General features: G+C 45.8%; 1 protein-coding gene across 2 annotated transcripts in view; it reads left to right on the forward strand.

Annotated features, from left to right (window-relative positions):
* Nucleotides 1-21544, forward strand: part of REXO1 (RNA exonuclease 1 homolog) — a 99838-nt gene that overhangs the window by 63887 nt on the left and 14407 nt on the right. The window contains exons 9-14 of one of the 2 annotated variants that reach the window (XR_010983997.2): nt 6197-6337; nt 11217-11330; nt 14396-14469; nt 14764-14874; nt 17001-17116; nt 17997-18118. Coding sequence is in view for 1 of the 2 variants with exons in the window: in XM_068112672.2 (XP_067968773.2) it covers nt 6197-6337; nt 11217-11330; nt 14396-14469; nt 14764-14874; nt 17001-17116; nt 17980-18118 (695 nt within the window). In the remaining variant the exon portion in view is untranslated. Of the gene's footprint in view, nt 1-6196; nt 6338-11216; nt 11331-14395; nt 14470-14763; nt 14875-17000; nt 17117-17979; nt 18119-21544 lie in introns of both variants that reach the window. The other variant, XM_068112672.2, reaches the window with a different exon arrangement.

Here is a 21544-nt window from a genome sequence, read left to right on the forward strand (position 1 = left end):
GTGCAATTCTACTTATACATGCTTAACCTATTCCCGGGGACAAGACACACAAAACAAACTCACGTACACAAAAGGATGGAATGGCAGGAATGGGTGGAGGGATGAGAAGGTTGAGGTCCGTGCAAACGGCAGGGCTGGAGGTGACAGCTCCGACTCCTCTCACTCTGGTTCACAGAACGGGCGACAGGGAGATCCGAGGACCGCGGCACGTCGAGGTTCGCGTGCTCCCACTTGTTGTTCTTCAGAGTACTGGTTGGTATCCCGAGCAGGGCGTGCCGATTCTCATTCGCCTTGTGCTCCTTGGTTATGCGCATTCCTCTCCAGAACTCACTCTCCCCTCTGGCCTCTTACGCATCTCTCGTCCGTCCCACCTCTCTTGAAGCAGTCCCTCAAATGAACTCTCTGAACTGAACTCCGGTCGACTGCTCTGGGGGGCTCCGCGCGGCGGGTTATATAACCACGCCCATGGAACTTTCGCGAACCTCCTCAAACGCTCTCTCTCCGCCCTCTCAGGCCAAACCCCTCATCCTTGGTTGGTTGATCGGGGCTGGCTCACTCCTCCTTCCGATGACGAGGTGGAGACACGCCTTTCTTCCCCGAGTTAGAGCACGCCGTAATGGAGGGCAAATGCAGTTGGCAATTGAAAGGGGCGATGGTGATGCCAATAACCCCACCCAATGCAATGGTGGCGAACGCCGCGGTGCTGGCGCTTTGGGAGGCCACGGCGATATTGTAGGGGATCTATCTTATTTGATCTGGTGCAATGCAGTCAATTAATGGGAAACAGAGCCTTAAACTAACATAGAATAAGAAATAACTATAGAGAGGTCTATGATTTTCTACGTGCATGTGATGGACTAACTAAAAGGACGACCTTGGATCTTTCACACAAAACGGAGGTATTTACAAGAATTACTATTTACAGAGGGTGATATGTACAAAAATTTGGGGTTTTGGGGTTCCGGTTCCTCGGGCTAGTGAAGCGTACTTCGAGGTCTCCACGGCATCGAAGTTTAAGTGTTTTCCCATTCTTGTCTTTGTCAAATTTCCACTGGTTATTTTGCTGTGTACGTGTTATTGTGTGTTTCTGGTTGGTATTGGTTTGTAATTCGTACAAACTTGTGTGTAGTTAATCGTTTTCTGGGTCGTACCTCGTGCGCGGCCTGGTAACTTGGGGCTTCCCTCCCCCCTTCGGTGTTTTGTCGATTTGGGTTCTTTCCTTCGCTGTATTGCTTGTTTCTTTTATTTTATTTTCTCCCCCTCACCTCACCTCCCGAGACAAAGAATTCTATATTGATTCTTTCTCTCCTCCCGGACACGTTGCTTGTTCGCTCTCCTCCTCGTCTCGACTTGTGCCCCGCCCCCTGTATCTCGTTTCTCTTCTGCCTCTGCTCCTTCCTTCTCAAATCCATGTTCTCGCTTGGAGACTTTTCCCAGATTGTTTTTCATTGTTTTCATGGTTCTGTTTGGATATTGTTGGAATATGTTTAAACTGCAGCCGTGATGCTGACGCCGCCCCCCCCCTCCCCCGGCACCCCCTCGCCCCAAAATTTCCATGTTTTAAACGTTTCCCAGTGTGTACCCTGGTCAGAATAGGTACACCGTATCCCTGCGTGTCGTAAGAGACGACTAAGAGGGTTGGCGTCAGGGAGGGCATCCGGCCATAAAAACATTGCCTCAAAAAGAGAACCATGACAATTACAACTACATATTGGCAGCGTGCAGCCCGAAGTGGAGATCGGTTTCTGAGGTTTGGGACATGGAATGTAGGGACAATGACAGGAAGATCAGGAGAAGTGGTGGAAGTATTGGTCAGAAGAAGAGTGGACATATGTTGTGTGCAAGAGACGAGATGGAAGGGAAGTGGTGTGAGAATGGTGAAGGGTCGGCAGGGACAGAAATACAAGTTTGTGTGGCAAGGGTGCCCGGAGGGCGTGAATGGTGTTGGTGTCCTGTTTTCTGAGGAGTTTGTAGACAGTGTGGTGAGTGTGACTAGAGTGAGTGATAGGTTGATGATGGTGAAAATGATGATTGGAAAGCTCTTGGTGAACGTCATCTCGGGATATGCTCCGCAGGTTGGTCGAACCAATGAAGAGAAGGACAAGTTCTGGTGTGCGATAGAGAAGCTGATGGAAAACGTGAAAGATGAAGAAGTTGTTGTGGTGGGAGGAGACCTGAATGGACATGTGGGAAGGAGTATGGATGGTTTTGAGGGAGTTCATGGGGGTTACCTGAATGGACATGTGGGAAGGAGTATGGGTGGTTTTGAGGGAGTTCATGGGGGTTATGGATATAGTGTGAGAAATGGAGAAGGTGAAAGGATTTTGGAGTTTGTTGATGGAGCTGATTTGTTGATTTGTAATACTCAGTTCCAGAAAGAGGATAATAAGCTTGTTACATACACGTCAGGTGGGTCGACGACAACCGTTGACTACCTGATGGTGCGTAGGCGAGATAGGGGGCACCTCCGGGACATAAAGGTGATCCCGGGGGAGGAGGCTGTTTCACAGCACCACTTGTTTGTCTGCGACATAAGGGTGAAAGGTGCGAGGAGAGCTCGGCGGGTGAAGTACCAACCAAGAATGAAGGTGTGGAGGTTGAAAGAGGTGACAGTAAGGGAGGCATTAAAAGAGAGGCTGAGTAGGGTAGAGGATGATGTGGTTGAGCTTGAAAGTGGTTGGATGTCAATGAAAGCTAGTCTGTTGGGAGCCGTTGGTGAGGTATGTGGATGGACAAAAGGACCACCGAGGCACTCGGAAACATGGTGGTGGGGTGATGAAGTTGGAAAGAGGATTGACGAGAAGAGGAAGAAGTTCAAGGAGTGGCAGAAGGCGAAGGGTACGGGAGCAGAAACAGCAGAGCATGAAAGTTATAAGGCAGCCAGGAAGGCTGCAAAGAAAGAGGTAGCAAAGGCGCAGGAGGCATGTAGGAAAATGTTCGGAGAACGCTTGGATTCGGAAGAGGGTCAGAAAGCAGTATTCAGGATTGCAAAGCGCATAGCGAAAGAGAGGTGTGACGTGATGGGGGTGAGTTGCTTGAAGGATGAAGTGGGACAAATCGTTGTCGACCCAGATGGAATTAAAGGAAGATGGAAAAGATATATGGAAATGCTGTTGAATACAGAGAATGAATGGGATGGCAACATAGAGAGTAACCCAGTTTTAGGACCGGCAGAGAAGATAACTGAGAAGGAAGTTGAGGAAGCGATAAAAGCAATGAAGAGTGGAAAAGCGGGAGGGCCGACGGGAGTTGTGGGAGATATGTTGAAGGCAGCAGGAAGTTGGGGTGTGAAGAGAATGACAGAGATCTGTAATCTGGTGGTGACAGAAGGCCGCATTCCAGTGGATTGGGAACTGAGTACCCTCGACCCTCTATACAAGGGGAAAGGTGACCCTCTGGAGTGTGGCTCGTAACGAGCGATAAAGTTATTGGAGCATGGAATGAAGGTATTGGAAAGGGTGTTGGAGAGAAGGATAAGGAAGAAAGTGAAGATCGACGAAATGCAGTTTGGATTTATGCCAGGAAGAGCAACGACAGATGCGCTTTTCATTGTGAGGCAGTTGCAGGAGAAGTACATGGAGAAGAGGAAGAAGTTGTTTTTTGGGTTTGTTGATCTGGAGAAAGCATTCGATAGGGTTCCACGCAAAGTATTGACATGGGCATTGAGGAAGTTAGGAGTGGAGGAATGGTTGATCAGAGTAGTGATGGCAATGTACAAAAGAGCGCGCACAGCTGTAAGGACGAAGGACGGGAACAGTGGTGAGTTTGAGGTGAAGGTGGGAGTGCATCAGGGGTCGGTACTAAGTCCACTACTATTTGTAGCTCTGATGGAGGTGCTGGCTCAGAACGTAAAGGAGGGTTTACCGTGGGAGTTGTTGTATGCAGATGATCTGGTGTTGATTGCGGAAAGTATGGATGGACTGAAGGAAAAGATGAACAAGTGGAAGGAATGTATGGAGACAAAAGGTCTGAAGGTGAATATCGGAAAGACGAAGGTGATGGCAAGTGGTAAAGCATGTGGTGAGGTGGAAAGAACTGGGAAGTGGCCGTGTGCTGTGTGCAGGAAGGGTGTCGGAGTGAACTCCATTCAATGTACAATGTGCGCTGAGTGGGTTCATCAAAAATGTCGTGGTCTGAGAGGGTCATTTACCAGTGTGGCAGCTACATTCAAATGTTAGGTGTGCACAGAGGGAGCTGCAGATGTAGGAAATGTTGAGTTGGATCTTGGAGACGGCGTGAAGCTGGAAGGTGTGAAAATATTTTGCTACCTCGGAGTCGTGCTGAATGGAGAAGGTGGATCAGACTCGGCAACGGTTGCTCGAGTGAGATGTGCATGGAAGAAGTTTTGGGAACTGAGTGGCGTGCTGATGAGGAGGAGAGTGTCGCTGAAGCTGAAGGGAAAGGTGTATGCTGCATGTGTGAGAAGTGTTATGATTTATGGGACCGAGACATGGGTAATGAACGTAGAGCAGCAACGAAGGCTGGAAAGGGTGGAAATGCGAATGGTTCGTTGATGTGCGGAGTATCGTTGAGAGAGAGGAAGACAAATGATGAATTGCGAAAGATGATGGGAATATTGCCTGTGATTGATGCTGTGAAGAGGAACAGGCTGAGATGGTTTGGTCATGTGTTGAGGATGGGTGAAAGTGACTGGTTGAGAAGAGTGATGGAAATTGATGTAGAAGGAAGTAGAGGACGGGGAAGACCGAGAAAGACTTGGCTAAAGATGGTGGAAGAAGAAATGCGGGCAAGGGGGTTAACAAGGAGAGATGCAGAAAATAGGGCAAAGTGGAGAAGATTGTCATGGGGACCGCAAGGCTAACCCCCGCTCTCGCTCTAGCAGGGAAAATGGCCTTAAAATGCATGTTGTTGTGTTGTTGTTGACATTTACAAAAATTACAGGATTCTCAAATCCGTTACAATATATATATATATATATATATATATATATATATATATATATATATATATATATATATATATATATATGTATATATATGTATATGTATATGTATATGTATATATATATATAAAACACAGTTTGTGTGTGTGTGTGTGTGTGTGTGTAATGTTACCGATAGACTCCTAAACGGAGAGGCTTACGTGCTTGATATTTGGCATAGACATGCCCATTGAGCCTGGGACGAACATGGCCGAACTCAAAATATTTGACGATCCATATTTTTTTTCATATTTACCTCAGCGCATTTCAGCGCACGGAATCAGAGCAGTGGGTGCTGATTCGCTCAGAGCGATCACGTGATGACGCTATGACACTATGAACGCTATGACGCGATAAAAAAAAAAAAATCGCTATGAAACGCGATGACGCTATGAAAAAAAAAATCGCTATGACGCTATGAACGCTATGACGCTATGAAAAAAAAAATCGCTATGACGCTATGAAACGCTATGACGCTATGACGCTATGACGCTATGAACGCTATGACGCTATGACAAAAAAAATCGCTCGCTTTGCCAAGGGGCTCGCTCCCCCCCCCCCCCCCCCCATTCCCCTCCTCTCCCCCGCCCGGCAATGCCGGGTACTTCTGCTAGTATATATATATAAGGGCTGTCTTTGGGCCATAAGACAAATAAAAACTGAATTATGGCCGTGGTATTCTGAATTTAGCCGGAGCCGAAAGCCAACCGGTGTGTACTGAATTCAGTCAGCGAATACATGAAAAGTACCGAAAATATCTTTGGATGACAAATGGGTAGCAAATGTCTCTATTCATTATGTCACCAAGTTGCATACTCATAAATTGCATAGATTTGCGGCGATAAACATGTTGGTACGAGCATGTGCATCGGCTCCACTCTCTTTTGTACTGCAAGCTCAGTCGGTCACGGCTCGTTGGGGGGCGTGGGGGGGGGGGGGCGTGGGGGAACATGGCGCCTATGACAATGAATTCAGTTAGTCAGACTCTCTTTGTATACGGCACTGCCCAGAGGTGTAGAGATAGTGGACCATTTTATGGAAGAAGATGGTTAAGCCTGCTATGTATTATCTGCAACATGAACTGCCAGTTGCATTGGCATTTTGGTGGATCTTTACAGACTGCCAGAAACACTTTTTAAGAGGACAAGATATGAAGGTTGCCATGGAAATTAGATATAAATTCTCACAGAGCTTGATCCATTCATGGAAATTAGTTGGGTTTAAACTTTTTCCTCATTTCTCAACTTCTTGCAGAAACTAGCCTCATCAACAGGCTGAAGGAATATATCCTGACAGAGGAAGATTTACGAGCCAATGGCTATCCCCGACCACATCCTGATCGGCCTGGTATCGCCTTGCTATTTGCAGCAGAAACCAAGAAGCCACTTGGTGACCGTGAGTGAATGAAATTTGTTAATCAGGTTGTATTCATTCGGGAAAAAAGTGTTTGTTTTACAGTTGCCTGACTGACCCTAATTTTGGAATTGATCGTAGGGTCGATGCTGACAAAAAAAAATTGATTTGTTACTTCCCTGCGGTACCTTCAATATTGTGGCTACCATGACAATGACGGCATGTTTAGCATTGGCTAAAAAGTTTAGATGTCGCCTTCAGGGCAAAACAGAAATGCAATGAAGTCTGATGCCAAATTGCCACATCCCATTGAAACGGTTTCCATATTTTGTCTACCTGCCGTTCATAATTTTACTTTCATTCTATTATCTCCCCATGTTTCTGTGTCACCCTAATGGCAAAATAAACCGCCCAGGAGGGTGGGGGGAGGGGGGGGGGGTGTTGGAGGCAGCTGCAATTGACTTGAACGCACCATTTCTGGACTCCTTGACCAAAACGGTTTCCGTTTCCGGTCCGGTCGTGAGAGGACGCTGACGTCACTTGCTCGCCGCTTCTCTGACTGGACCATTGTCCGTATCTTGCTTTCCTGGTGGTCGTGGTGGATTTTTGGCCATTGAGTCTGCCCTCTGCACGGTCCCGGCTCTGCTCTGCTGCTCCTGGCTTCACCTGCTCGGCTCCTTCGCTGTTTCCTCGGGCTCACTCTCGTGGGTTGTGCCCATTGTTTGCAGCGGCGGTGGTGGCGGTTTGCCACCGTGATCTTGATTAGCGGCGGCGGTCGTTTGCCGCTGCATTTGCCGCTTTGCCTCCTCAACCTTGGCCTCGTGCTCGTCTCTTCGCTCCTGTCTGCCCTCTGCATGGTCCCGGCTCTGCTCCTGGCTTCACCTGCTCGGCTCCTTCGCTGTTTCCTCGGGCCCACTCCCGTGGGTTGTGACGATTGTTTCGCCTCCTCACCCTTGGCCTCGTGCTCGTCCCTTCGCTCCTGCTGGCATGGCTCTGCGGTACTCCGCCGCAAGGCTTCTCCTGCTTAAAACCCGCTCCACCCCATCATGCATCTCTGCAATCAAATCGAATGGACTCCTGCGTCGACCCAGGTACATTCACCGTGGCTCCGGTCGTAAGTTTGTTTATTTACAATCAGGTCACTCCATCCCCATCCTCTGGTCGGCTCAGCGCACTCCCACTCATCGTCCCAACACACCTGGTCACAACAATGCACAAAATCGCACCTCCTGTCTGCGAACCCTGGCCAAATCACCTGGATTCATACCCACCGTACAAAACAACATCAAGCTCACCCTGTTCAATACCCGGTCCCTCAACAACAAATGCCTCATCCTGAACGACTACATCCTGGAAAATAAACTGGACTTTCTCTGTCTCATTGAGACCTGGCAACAACCACTGGACTACTACACGCTCAACCTCACCACACCCAATGGATATTCTTACATCAATAAACCACGCTCGGAGGGCCGAGGTGGTGGAATTGCCGTTATTCACCGACAAGACATCAAGACCAACCTCATCTCCATCTCATCTGCTCCATCATTTGAATACCTGGCTTTTAAACTCTCTGGTCACACACAGTCAGTCATGGCTGTTGTCTACCGCCCTCCCAAACCACACCCATCATTCCTGTCTGACTTCTCCTACTTTCTGACCCAGCTATGTTCCCTCTCCCCCTCAATCCTCCTCCTTGGTGATTTCAATATCCACATGGACTCCACTGACTCCACGCTAACCACTGACTTCACTGATTTACTCACCTGCTTTAACCTCACTCAACATGTCAACTTTCCTACCCATAACCGTGGTCACATTTTGGACCTTGTCTGCTCTACTGGACTAATTTTGCACCATCTCTCTGGCTCCGACCTCACTCTCTCTGACCACCTAGCCATCACTCTGACCATCAACATCCCCACCCCAGCACCAAGGCATTATCGCACTATCAACTTCCGTAAGCTAAACGCTCTTTCACCTACCTCATTCTCATCGACCCTCTCTGAAAAAATGTCCACTTCTCCCTTCGTTGACCTCCACACCCCTTCTGACCTCACTGACTACTACAACCACACTCTCTCCTCCTGCCTTGACCAACTTGCGCCTATAAAAACCAAAACAGTTTCTTTCACCCATTCTGCTCCCTGGTTTACCCCTGAACTCCGCCTGATGAAAACTCGTGCTCGCCAACTTGAAAGACTCCGCAATAAAACAGGTCTCACAGTTCACTCCCAGGCCTACAAGGACCACATACAACACTATAAAGATGCCCTCTCCCGCGCCCGCTCCGCCTACTACTCTCAAATTATCCACTCTGGCTCCGGAAACCCAAAAGCACTCTTCTCTACAATAAACAAACTCCTCAGCCCCCTGAACACCACCACCCAGTCATTCACAATAGACAACTGCATCTCCTTCCTTTCATTCTTCCAACGCAAAATTGAAAACATCTACAACAGCTTGACCACCGCCGCACCCGCTCCCCCTCAAACCACCTGCCCCCCCCTTATCCTGCCATCCCCTCTCTCAATTCTCCCCAGTCTCCCCTACTGATCTCTCTGAACTCATCGGAATGAAAACTGCCACCTGCACTCTTGACCCCATCCCCTCCAGCTTTGTCAAGGCCTCCCTTCCTGCTCTCTCTCCACTTATCATTGCAACAATAAACTCCTCCCTGTCTACAGGCATCGTCCCACCATCCCTCAAAATTGCTGCTGTTACCCCCATTCTGAAAAAACCTGGACTAAACCCTGACACCCTAAATAACTTCAGACCCATCTCCAACCTACCCTTTCTGTCAAAGGTTTTGGAACGCGCTGTAGCCACTCAACTCAAACATCACCTCTCTGCCAATAACCTGTATGAAACATTCCAATCCGGATTCCGCTCCAACCACAGTACTGAAACTGCTCTCCTCAAAATCACCAACGACCTTCTCCTCTCCTCTGACGCTGGCAACCTCAACATTCTCATCCTCCTCGACCGCAGTGCCGCCTTTGACACCATCGATCACACCATCCTCCTCACCCGACTTGAAACCACCTTTAACATTACCGGCACTGCCGTCTCTTGGATTAAATCATACCTCTCTGACAGACGTCAGTTCATCTCCATCAATAACTGCAAATCCCCCACTGCTCCCCTCCCCCAAGGTGTCCCCCAAGGTTCAGTTCTTGGCCCCCTCCTCTTCATCCTTTACCTGTCCCCCCTCGGTCACTTAATCCGCCGTCATGGTCTCCAATTCCACTGCTTCGCCGATGACATCCAGCTTTTCATCTCCACCAAGTCCATCTCCACCGCCACCCCCTCTATCCTGACAAACTGCATCACTGAAATAAAATCCTGGCTTCAAATCAACTTTCTCAAACTTAACTGTGATAAATCTGAAATAATCATCATTGGCCCAAAAACGCTCACCAAGTCCACCCATAACTTTGCCCTCAACATCGACGGTTTCCCAGTATCCACCTCCCCTCACATCCGGAATCTTGGCATCATCTTTGACCAAACCCTCTCCTTCGACAAATACACTAAACAGATCACAAAGACAGCCTTCTTTCATCTGAAAAACATTGCCCGTCTCCGTCCATCCCTCTCCTCCATGGCTGCAGAAACCCTCATCCACGCCTTCATCACTTCCCGTCTGGACTACTGCAATAGCCTCCTTTATAGTTCACCCTCAACAATCACCAATAAACTCCAATACATTCAGAACTCCGCTGCCCGTCTACTCACCCATTCCCGGACCCGTGACCACATCACCGCCGTCCTTTACAAGCTTCACTGGCTCCCCATCTCCCAGAGAATCCAGTACAAAATCCTCCTCTTGACCTACAAAGCCCTCCATAACCTGGCCCCATCCTACCTGGCTGACCTCCTCTCCAGACACACTCCCACCCGCAACCTCCGCTCTGCTGGTACCAACCTCCTGACCCCCCCCATCCGGACCAAATTTAGATCCTGGGGGGACAGGGCCTTCTCCATCGCTGCTCCCACCCTCTGGAACTCGCTACCTCACACCATCAGAGACTCCTCCTCACTCACCACATTCAAAACATCACTCAAGACCCACCTGTTCAACACTGCATTCAACATTTAACCCACAGCATTTAACCCCTGACTATCTCCTCTCCTTCTCCCTCCTTTGTGCTTTGAATATTTCCCTATTGATTCTTCTTTTTTTTGCAATTGTTTTTGTTTTGCTATGCATTATGTTTTGCACTCTGTCAAAGCGTCTTTGGGCTTCCTGAAAAGCGCTATATAAAATAAATGCATTATTATTATTATTATTATTGGCTGTCCTCTTGCTCGTGCTCCTTTTGCATAGAGTTGCGTTTTTTAAATTTTTGTATACTTTTGGTAATTACACTGTGGGAATCCAGTTTGTTGAGAATCTCACACACAAAACAATTTCCAACGCAAGTGTACAAATAAATGCTACTTTTTTCATTGATGAAACAAAACATTTATTTTTAGAAATTGAATTTAGGTTTCTTGGAAACTGAAAAAGCACTTTTTTGAAATCCCCAAATCACTGGCTCTTTGTGTATGTGTTTGCATACATATCTATGTCGAATCCGATTCATTCCCAGATGATTGGATGGGTTGATCAATCATTACTAAAGATTTAATTGCATCATTCACAAGAAAGCTTACTGAAGGGTTTGAAAATGTGATCTGAGCTTTAACTACACAATACATTGAAGCACAAAAACTGTAAATGATGAACTAATGTTTCTGGATGAAGCAGACTTGGTGGCATCTTGTTTGGACTTTCAGACAATCTGTCCAACCATGTCATGTAAAATTGCTCAATTAACAAAAAAAAAAGCAAAGGCCATTAATCGATGGCCGACACCCTTATGAAGCGTTGTGACGGTTCGGTGGTTATCTTTTCTTTTTTTTTTTTTTTGTTAAGCCCTTCGTAGGATCTGCTGTCGGTGCGGAGCTCCGCACATGGTGACTGCCACAGGAGACTTTGTACGGCAAGAGGAGTGCAATTTCCATTTTGGCAAAGCCTGGCGGTATCGAGGTATGCTGAGGGAAATGCAGATTGATTAATTGTGCTGGTGTTTCATTTGGCCACTTGTTTGCAAGCTCTGGTCTCTGGGCCATATTCAATGGATGGAAAGCAGATTTTGTGGTCATTGAGAATTTTATTTTATTTGTGCCTTTAAATGTGCATTTTTTTACTTTGTCCCTCGGTATAAACTTTTGGTTTATATGCACTGGTTTTACAACAAAAAAAAATTGAAAATGACATACTGAATTAATTTTGGTCATGTGTTGGGTTTGATATGTTTGGTCATGGGTTTGGTTTGGTCATGGTCATGGTCATGATCAAGGTCATGATCAAGGTCATGATCAAGGTCATGGGTTTGGTCATGTGTTGAGGAAAGATGAAAGTGACTGGTTGAGAAGAGTAATGGAAATGAATGTAGAAGGAAGTAGAGGACGGGGAAGACCGAGAAAGAATTGGCAAAAGGTGGTGGAAGAAGAAATGCGGGCAAGGGGGTTAACAAGGGGAGATGCAGAAAATAGGGTAAAATGGAGAAGATTTTCATGGGGCCTGCAAGGCTAACCCCCATTCTAGCAGGGAAAATGGCCTTAAAATGCCTGTTGTTGTTGTATACTGCATTAATTTTGATGTTTGGAAGTTTTTGACTTCACGAATGTGATGAAGTTATTATGATTACTTGCTGGAACATATGAATAACTTGAACGGCACACAGTAGAATGCATACCTCCACCAGGCTAACCAATTTACATTTTGTATCCCACTGATAGGCCGGATCTGCATCCGGACCTTAACTATAATCTAGTCGACTTGTTCTTGTCACCCACCCAACTCATCCACCAAGTTTCGCCCGAATCCATTGACAACTTTTTGACTTGCATATATTTATATACAGGTAGCGGACAAAAAAATGGAAACACCAATGTAAAGTCACTTAACATGGCTTTGGGCCAGCACATGCGGCCAATACGGTCTGTATGCACCGTGGCATAGAGTCCACCAGCGTCTGGAATTCTGCAGGAGGAAGATGCGGCTCCATTCTTCCAGGCGAAAGGCAATCAACTCGCACCTTTTTGATGGAGGTGGAAAACACTGTCTCAGGAGTTATCCCTTAAATGCTTGATTGGTTTAAATCTGGTGACTGAGAAGGCCATGACATATGGATAACATCAGTGTCATGCTCATCAAACCATTGGGCGACAACATCTCTCTGTGGATGGGGGCATTTTCATCCTGGAAGACACCCATCCTGGCAGGAAAGAAATGCTGAACAAGGGGTAAAGATAATCGCTCGGTCTCAATTTAGTGGCGATTGGCATTGACCCTGTCTTCTAAAGGAACGAATGCACCCAAACCATTCCAGGAATATGGGTCCCACAACATTACAGAACCGCCAGAACCCTTCACTGCTGGAACCAAGCACTCAGGATTGTAGATTTCTTTAGGTTGGCACCCACACGTGCATTCGTCCGTTTGTTAAGAACATGGTGAAGGATGGTTCATCTGATCACATCACATTTCTCCACTGCTCGGTAGGCCATTGCTTGTGCTCTTTGCACCAATGGACTCACAAATGTGCATTGCCAGGTGTGATGAGCAGTTTGTACACTGCAACCCGACTATGGTATCCCGCTCTGAGGAGTTATCGGCAGACCATTTTTGATGAAACTGGCTGCTCGCACCCCAGGTTTAATTTTAGTCAATTGATCTGTAGTTGCTCGTCTGCTTTGCCTTGCACTTCAAATGAATGCTATTATGAGATATGTAGATCATATATCCAAGCTGGCTTCAAAGGCCAAATTTTGTCTGGCCAAACTCCTCTGAGAAAAGTTATTTCTCAGCATTCCTCAGCTATTCAGAACGTATCATTTGTTTGCATTGCAAAGGAGTATTGCTGCCCCCTGTAGTTGGGGGTTCCAGTACCTTATCTTGTAGTCCAAGATCTGAACATCATCGGCATCCCCCTAAGAAGCCGCTGTGCCGGATTTGTCTTCTTCCGCTGCAGGCAGATTCATGGTCTGTCAGTGTTCTACAGGCTCTCATCCAGTCTTCCTGTATTTGCTTTCTCATCCATTCTCCTCTCCCTGGCTCCATTAGGTCACAACCATTTGGTAACAATTCCCCTTTTTGTGATAACAAGATGCAAGTGCACAGCTCACCTGCACTCCTTTGTCACTCAATTATGGAACAAAGTTTGGATCATTACACATCACATGCACTCCTTTGTCTCTTAACTGTGGAATAAAGTTTGGATCGATACACATCACATCAATCGTGAATGTAATAAAAGAAAATGCCATGAAAAAGCTGATAAGAGAAAGTTGACCACCATGCAAAATGAGATGCTGCAGATGTTTTGATCGTTAGCCCTTCATCAGCGCTCTCTTGCTCTGATGAAGGGCTAACGTGAGAAATGCCAGCCTCACCTCACTTTCCGTGATGGTTAACAGCTACAAACAGACGGACAAATTGAACCAATTGGTTAACCCTGCATTTCACTTCTCGCTTGCGGGATAACCATGTTTTAAGTACTATCCTTCAAGAAAGAACTTTCGTAGCATACGAGTTCATAAGGAGATATGAATACCCTTCTCAACGCAGCAATGTGCCGCTCTTCTTTCTGACCAAAGTATCCTGAGACTCGGCTTGTGGTACTTCTAGGTGATTTCGATCAGTTTTTCCCTGAGCCTCGATATTTGTCATCGTCATAATCGACAATTCCAGTAAAATCACCACAGTTTTTTTTTTCCATTTTTTGCAGGGCTATTTAAGTATCTGATCAATTGCCACAGTGCTTTTACAAACATGGTTCGTATATGTAAATGTTACAATAGGAATGTCTTGGAGATGATGGGATGGAAGTCTTGTAGATGATGGGATGGACAGCTGTATGCACAAAGTAACACATTTTGAGGAACCAGTCCCCAAGATTACTCTCAATGTGTATTCGATTTTTGTCCAATCTATCTGGATTTAGAAAATTTAATGTAAACGTTTGAAAGTATTGAAGTTTGCTTTTTTCCCCCAGGAGACTGCTCTTAAAGTATCGAAGAAGTTGTTGATTCTGTTGTTATACACAGTGCCTGGTGGATGGGAGATGAGGTTTAGCTGCTGTCAAGGTGCTGTGGAATCTCCTGGATGTCAAATGTCAAAGGCAAGTATAAATTTCTTAGCCATGTCATGTATATGAAGGAAGTTCGAAGGTGACTTCCACTGACATGATGTTTATGGTGAGTAGAGATAAATGTGCTGGTTCCTCTTTCAACAGAACATGAACATGTTTGAATCTCCTGGGAAAATAAAATAAGCCACAACTTGTGTTGCTCAATTTTGTCCTCAAGGGTGTGCGTGTGATTTTGTAAGTTGGTAGAAATGCAATAAACGAAACAGCTTGCTGTGTTCTCCCTCCTCTAGTACTTTTGTTTTACTGTACGATTTTGTCTTTCAGAATCACGTCACCGATGGGAGGAAAGACAATCTGGAGGGGTTTGTCCGTACTATCGACAAATTGCGAGAAAATGGAAGAGACCTGGGCATCTATGCAATTGATTGTGAGATGGTATGGAAAAATGCGGCCTTTTATTAAATAACTCGCAAGGGCTACCTGGCTGGGTGAACTTTTCCTGGCAGCGGTGGAGGATGTGTTGGACATTGAAAAGCTATGGATTCATTGGCCTCAAGCTGTTTACCTTTTGCCTGTGTGGTATCTTAAAACCTTGCCCAGATTCTGAAGTACCTACACCCAATATTTGGGGCATCTAGGTGCTACGATTCGGCCATGAAAGAATAACGTACAAATGCACAAACAAAAACACACAAACACTTGAACATATTTAAACGACGTGCATTGCTATGCAGGGTAGTCCAGAAACCCTGGGCACATTTTGCAGAACGATACCTGCAACAAACAACTAAGTTTATTATTGTTCTTTGGTGCAAAACAAAAGATGATTACTCGTAAATGGATGTGCCCGCTTCAACACGCACAGGCATCACGTGATACGCACAGGGTGAGGTGCATCATGTGATATAGATCATGGTGAGCTACGCTCACTGTGCTGCACACGTTTGTCTTTGCATTAGTTCAGTTCATTGTGAATTAGACGCCCTATTATGACGGAGGATATCGTGAGACAGAAAATTCGTGCTGTACGCTTGTATTCTGTATCTGGAAATTTGGTTGAAGTTCACAGACAACTTGGCAAAGAATGTGGCACCGACGCAATTGACAGAAGAACCATCGGCAGAATAAACAAGCAGTTTGATGAAACAGGCAGCATTCTTCCAAAACAGTCACCAGGTAGGCCTCGTATTGTTGGAACTGAGGAAAGCAGAGCGGTCATTCAACAACAACTCGACAGTAACACACCATTATCAACTCGTCGTTTATCAAACTTCACCAACATAAGCTGATCATCGATTCGAAGAATACTAAAATACCTTAATGCGAAACCATACATACCCAGATTAATTTACCAACTATCTGAGGATGATATTGACAGGTACGTTGAGGCATGTGAGACATTGCTTGGGTTAATGGATATGGACAGAAGGCCACCACCTTTAGAGGCCATTTTCCCCCACAGAGCAGGGGTTGGCCTTTTTTGGGCACCTTGGTCCCCTTTTTGAAGCAATGTTTTATGGCCGGATGACCTTCCTGCCACCAACCCTGTTGGTCACCTCTTGCGACACACAGGGAATTACCAGTGTACTTGTACTCAATTTGCCGAGCTTGGAAGGATGACAGGCTGAGCCAACCCCCTGGCAGCGATTGACCGGGATTTGAACCCAGGATCCTAGGATCCCAAGCCAGCACCCTAACCGCTAAGCCAACACCAGGCTTTGGTTAATGGATATGGACAATGATTTGTAAAACAGGATCTTGTGATCAGATTAATCCAAGTTTACTTTATCTGGTTCTGTGAATCATCATAACAGCGTAATATCGGCAGTAGACGATCCATGATTTACTGTTGAGCACAACGTCCAGTATCAAGCCAGTGTGTCCGTCTGGGCAGGTATTTATTCTGGAGGCATTGTTGGACCAATATTTTTCGAAGAAAATGTGAACGCTGCAAATTACCTTCTAATGTTGGAGCAACATGCATTTCCACTCAATGATGGCCAAATGTGGTTCATGCATGATGGTGCGCCTGCTCATTATGCTGCCGGTGTATGCCAGGCCCTTGATTTGAACTTCACAGACAAATGGATTGGCCGTTGTGGTCCGGTTGAATGGCTGCTGCGGTCTTGTGATTTAACACCCCGTGATTTCTTCCTTTGGGGTTTCCTCAAACATAAAGTGTATGCGAGGAATCCTACGACCCTTAGAGACTTGAAACAATTCATCCGTAATGAGACTGCTGCCTTAATGATTGAAACATGCAGAACTGCATGTCAGAGTGTGTCAGAGTGCAGTTTGAACATTTGAACTGATGTGTTTCATGTATATTAGACTGGTTAGACTGTTTAACGAGTCATCCTGTTTTGTTTTGCACCAAAGAGCAATAATAAACTTAGTTGTTTGTTGCAGGTATACTTCTTCAAAATGTGCCCAGGGTTTTTGGACCACTCTGCATACTGCATATATTTTTCGACGTTCATTGGCAATTTTTTGGTTTATCCATTTTTGGCATCCTCCACCCCCACACTCCATATTTTGTGTGCTTTATCCCATGTTCGCAGTGTTACACCAAGCATGGCCTGGAGCTTACAAGGGTGACGGTTGTGGATTCACAACTCAAAGTTGTCTATGACACCTTTGTCCGTCCTGACAGTGACATCGTTGATTACAACACAAGGTGAAATGGCAAATCCCCTCCCCTCCACCCCCTCTACCACCACAACCCAATCCCACCCCTCCCCCCCAACCCCTCTACCACTGCAACCCACCCCCACCCCTTCCCCCCAGCCCATTATAAGTCCTATAGAGTGTGAGACCTACAAAAGGATATGAGGAGTGATTTGTGAATGTGGATTAAATCAAGGGGCTTGACCTTAGAAGTTGTTGTTGTTGCTCTTTAACAGCCACTATTATCCCACCTTGTGGGGTCGGCCAGAGGAAGCTTGGCCCAAGTCTGTCACCCACCGGTCTTGCCAAGCCTGACGTTCGCTGAGTTAGGGCAGGAATTTGGAATTTGGCCATGGTGCCGGCGATACTCGCCTACTCTTTGCGAAGGACACCATGGGGTCTTTAACGTCCACCAACCCATGCTAGCAGAGGGACTCCCCGGTTAATGTCCATCGGAGGGACGGCACACCCATTGATGAATCACCCTGCCTGTGAAACAACAAACTGATAGTTTATAGCTGGGTTGGGATTCAAACCAAGTCGACACAGCTTAGAGGCGAGTGTGCGTACCTCTCAGCCATCCTGTCAGCCTCTTGACCTTGGAAGATTACTTCCAAAAACCTTAAATGAGAAAAGCATTTGAGAATTTCAGCATCGATGTGTGTCCTATCTGCCAGTATTAGTGGACACTAAATATCCCACTATGTCCTTTGTGAAGAATAGGTGGGTTATTGCTGGCACCCTGAATAAATTACAAATTACTGCCCTGACTGCTGGGAGGGCAATATGCAAATAATTGCTTTCAAGCAAATAATTTGGAATTGAATAATTCAGATTGCAGACATCTTTGCACTTGTGTATACATGGCTGCAGGTTTTCTGGTGTTACAGAAGGAGATCTAAGTGAAACAACTACAACCATTCGCGATGTGCAAGCTGTGTTGCTTAGCCTGGCGAGCTCGGACACGATCTTCATCGGCCACAGTCTTGAGAGCGACCTTTTTGCACTTAAGGTAAGCACTGTCGGTATGGAATGGATTTTTACACTTAAGACCTGTTTGTACAGTAGAACCTCTTTCATCCGGACATCCACATAACGGAAGATCTCATTATATGTAAAACACGTCAACACCCTCTGTTATGAAAGGCTTTCTCCATTGAACAAAGCCTATTCGAACTGAACCAGGCTTGGTTTTGTGGCAAACCCGATACAACATCAGGAGATGCTCTCCGAAAAGCCAAGCACGTTTGCCGAAATGCTGAAGTTTATACATTCAAAACTGCCCCGACACATGTAAGGTTAACATGAGGTTTCAGACACAGTGCTTTCGTAAAAAAAAAACTAAAAAAAAAACCCTATCAATATCAAGCAGAGACAGAAATAAAGTACCCCAAATGAGAAAGATGTGGAGCCGGAGTTGATTAATCTCAGCTGGCTATCGGTGATCAATCTCCTGCGCAATCAACATTTGCTACATCCGATATTGAACTCTTTCATCTCCTGTTGCTTCTTCTTTGGCTATATCCCCAGATAACGCATAATTCACCTGCATTACATACAGATCTTCATTACCTCCATCACCTAAGGTGGGTGGAGGTTATGTTTTCACGTCTGTCTGTTTGTTTGGTTGTTTCTTTGTGAAGAGTATATCTCAAAAAATTGTTGACAGATTCGGACGACATTTTGTGGAGAGGCTGGGTATGTGACAAGGATGAAATGATTCAATTTTGGTGAAGATCCGGATCTGGATTCGAGAATTTAAAAAGTGATTCTTCACCATTGAAAGATTGGGCAAAAAACGATATATAGCGCGATATCTGAAACAGTTGTGGACGGATTCTGACGAAATTTGTTGGACAGGTTGTGTATGTGAGACAAGCATGGATTGATTCAATTTTGTTGAAGATTTGAATCCAAATCGGGATCAGAGAATTTTTTTTCAGTGATTCTTCCCCACTTGAGTGATTGGGCTAAAACCAATATGTATCTCAAAAATATCTCTCAAAGTTATGGATGGATTCAGATGAAACATGGTGTACACGTTGGGTGTGTGCCAAGGACAAATCGATTCTATTTTGGTGAAGATCTGAATACGGATCCAGATGTGAGAATTTTTTAATTTATTAAGTGATTCTTCACCATTGAGAGATGGGGCCAAAAACGAGACAACAGCATGATATTTCAAAATTTTGTGGACGGATTATGACAACATGTTGGATGAGGTGGTTAGGCGACAAGAACAAGCAATTCGATTTTGGCTCTGGTCCGGATCCAGATTTGGCCTATCAGTGGTGTACAAAACAACAACTGTTTGGCCCAGCATGGGTATGCGCTCTACCGTGTGCCGTTCTAGTTTTTTTTACCCTCGCCAGAGGAGAGGCTATTGCATTTGAGTCCGTTTGTCTGTCTGTCTGTCTGTTTGTTTGTTTGTTTTTCCACATATAATAAATATGATTTTCTCTGCAACCGTTGGTCCGATTGACAGGAAATTTTCACCATTGGTGCACCTCCACCTGTAGAATTTTTAAATGATAATTATGGCATCATGGGTCACGTGGTATGGGCGCCATCATGGAAAAAACGAAAGATTTTGCACCTCTATCTCCGAAAGCGCTGCGTAGAAAAAATTGAGACCGCTCATTGTAAAGAACTCTCCATGTGGAGTAACATATGTTAATGTTGATGTCATAGGTGCCTCCATTATGACGTCATAATTCGACAAGTACAAAACGTCATCCGATCAAGATGAAATTTCATTCATTCATCCAGGGATGAATTGGTGGAGAAAATAAATAAATAACGATGATGTTATCGGTCACATGGTTCGGCCGCCATATTTGTTTTAACACAAAAGCCTTAAAGAAAACACTGAAAACACGTCCTGGCGAGGGTCTGCAGTCTTTGATTTCTCTTTCTTCTTTTGGAATTGCAATACGCAGCATTCTCAATGACTGCATAGGGTGTGTCATACTACATGCAGAATGAGGGGGTTAAGGGGGTGGGAGCGCCTCAGGTCAGCTCCCAAACCACAATTATATAGCTAGCATGCACATTCTCAAATATGTGACTCCCCGCTCACTCCCCATCTCCCCGATTTTTATGTAATGTTAAAAACAATAAATATTCAGTTGGATTGAACTGTTTTTTTTTTTTTTTTGTATACAGAATCGAGGCTCGTGAAAGAGCTAACATTTATCACAAAAAAAAAAAATCAAAATCAAAACAGACAAACCAAATATATAAAAAGAGGGAGAGGTAGACAAGATGGGGAGAGAAGGGGAAGCACACAAACACAACATTTGAGAGCAGGGACATCGGGAGATGTGTGGGAGGGAGAGGGCTTGGGGGGAGGAGGCGTGGGAAAGGGGAGGGGGGTGGGAGAAGTATAAAACACAAGGACATCAAGGACTTCCAGGAAAGAAGTTGGTATTTCAAAAAAGTGGATTTGGGGTGAAATTAGCGGGGCTAGAAAAGATCAAGGTTTTGGATGGGGGAAGATAAGGGATGGTGGTGAACAGCTGTTTTAAAGACCTGGAGGGAGGAGTGGGATTGAAGAGAGTGAGGGAGTTTGTTCCAGAGGTGGGAGAAAAGAGGAGTGAAGGTGAGCAGAGAGTCTTGATTTTGGCAGTTTAACCATAAGAGGGTTGCAGGCAGATCTTGTGCAACCTGTAGGAATATTTGGGGGACAGAGCCCAGAGAGAGCTGGGGGAGCAAGGCCGGAGAGGAGTCAGTAGAAGACGGAAAGACCACCAACCTGCCTGCGATGAGTAAGTGAAAGGCCCTCGGAGATAGCTTCATCGCGGGAGATTCCAATGATTCTGAACGCTTTGGTTTCAACAGCGTGAAGACGAGCTAGGTGTGAGGCAGGAGCACCAGTCGAGAGGGGAGAGCAGTACTCCATTGAGCTGCGGATGAAAGCCTTGTATGTGTTGAGGAGCTCAGGTGTGCCAAGGAAGAACGTCGCACGACGGAGTATGCCCAGTCGGCGACTGGCTTTGGAGGCCAGCTTGGAAATGTGGTTTTCCCAGGAAAGATCATGGCAGATAGTGAGACCCAAAAGCTTGAGTGACAGAACTTCTTGGAGAGGATTATTCAGAAAGTGGATGGGAGGGTTGTCCAGTCGGTCTTTTCGGAGAGACATCGTAAGAGTGTGAGCTTTGTCAGGATTGAAAGACATGTTCCACTTGTTTGCCCAGTCTGTGATTTTGTCCAGGTCTGCAGAGAGTGAGGAGGCTGCAGACTGCCGATCTGAGGGATGAGGAATGGAGAGGCAGAGAGTGGAGTCATCATCAGCAAAGTCATCAGCAAAGAGATAGAGAGGATTTTCAAGAGAGTCAAAGAGATCATTGATGAAGACCAGAAAAAGCACACGGCCCAGAAGACTGCCTTTGGGAACTCCAGCCTGAACAGGAATAGGAGATGAGAGAAACCCATTCAG

This window comes from Myxine glutinosa, chromosome 1, assembly GCF_964187855.1.
Source record: "Myxine glutinosa chromosome 1, kmMyxGlut1.1, whole genome shotgun sequence".
Taxonomy (NCBI): Eukaryota; Metazoa; Chordata; class Myxini; order Myxiniformes; family Myxinidae; genus Myxine; species Myxine glutinosa.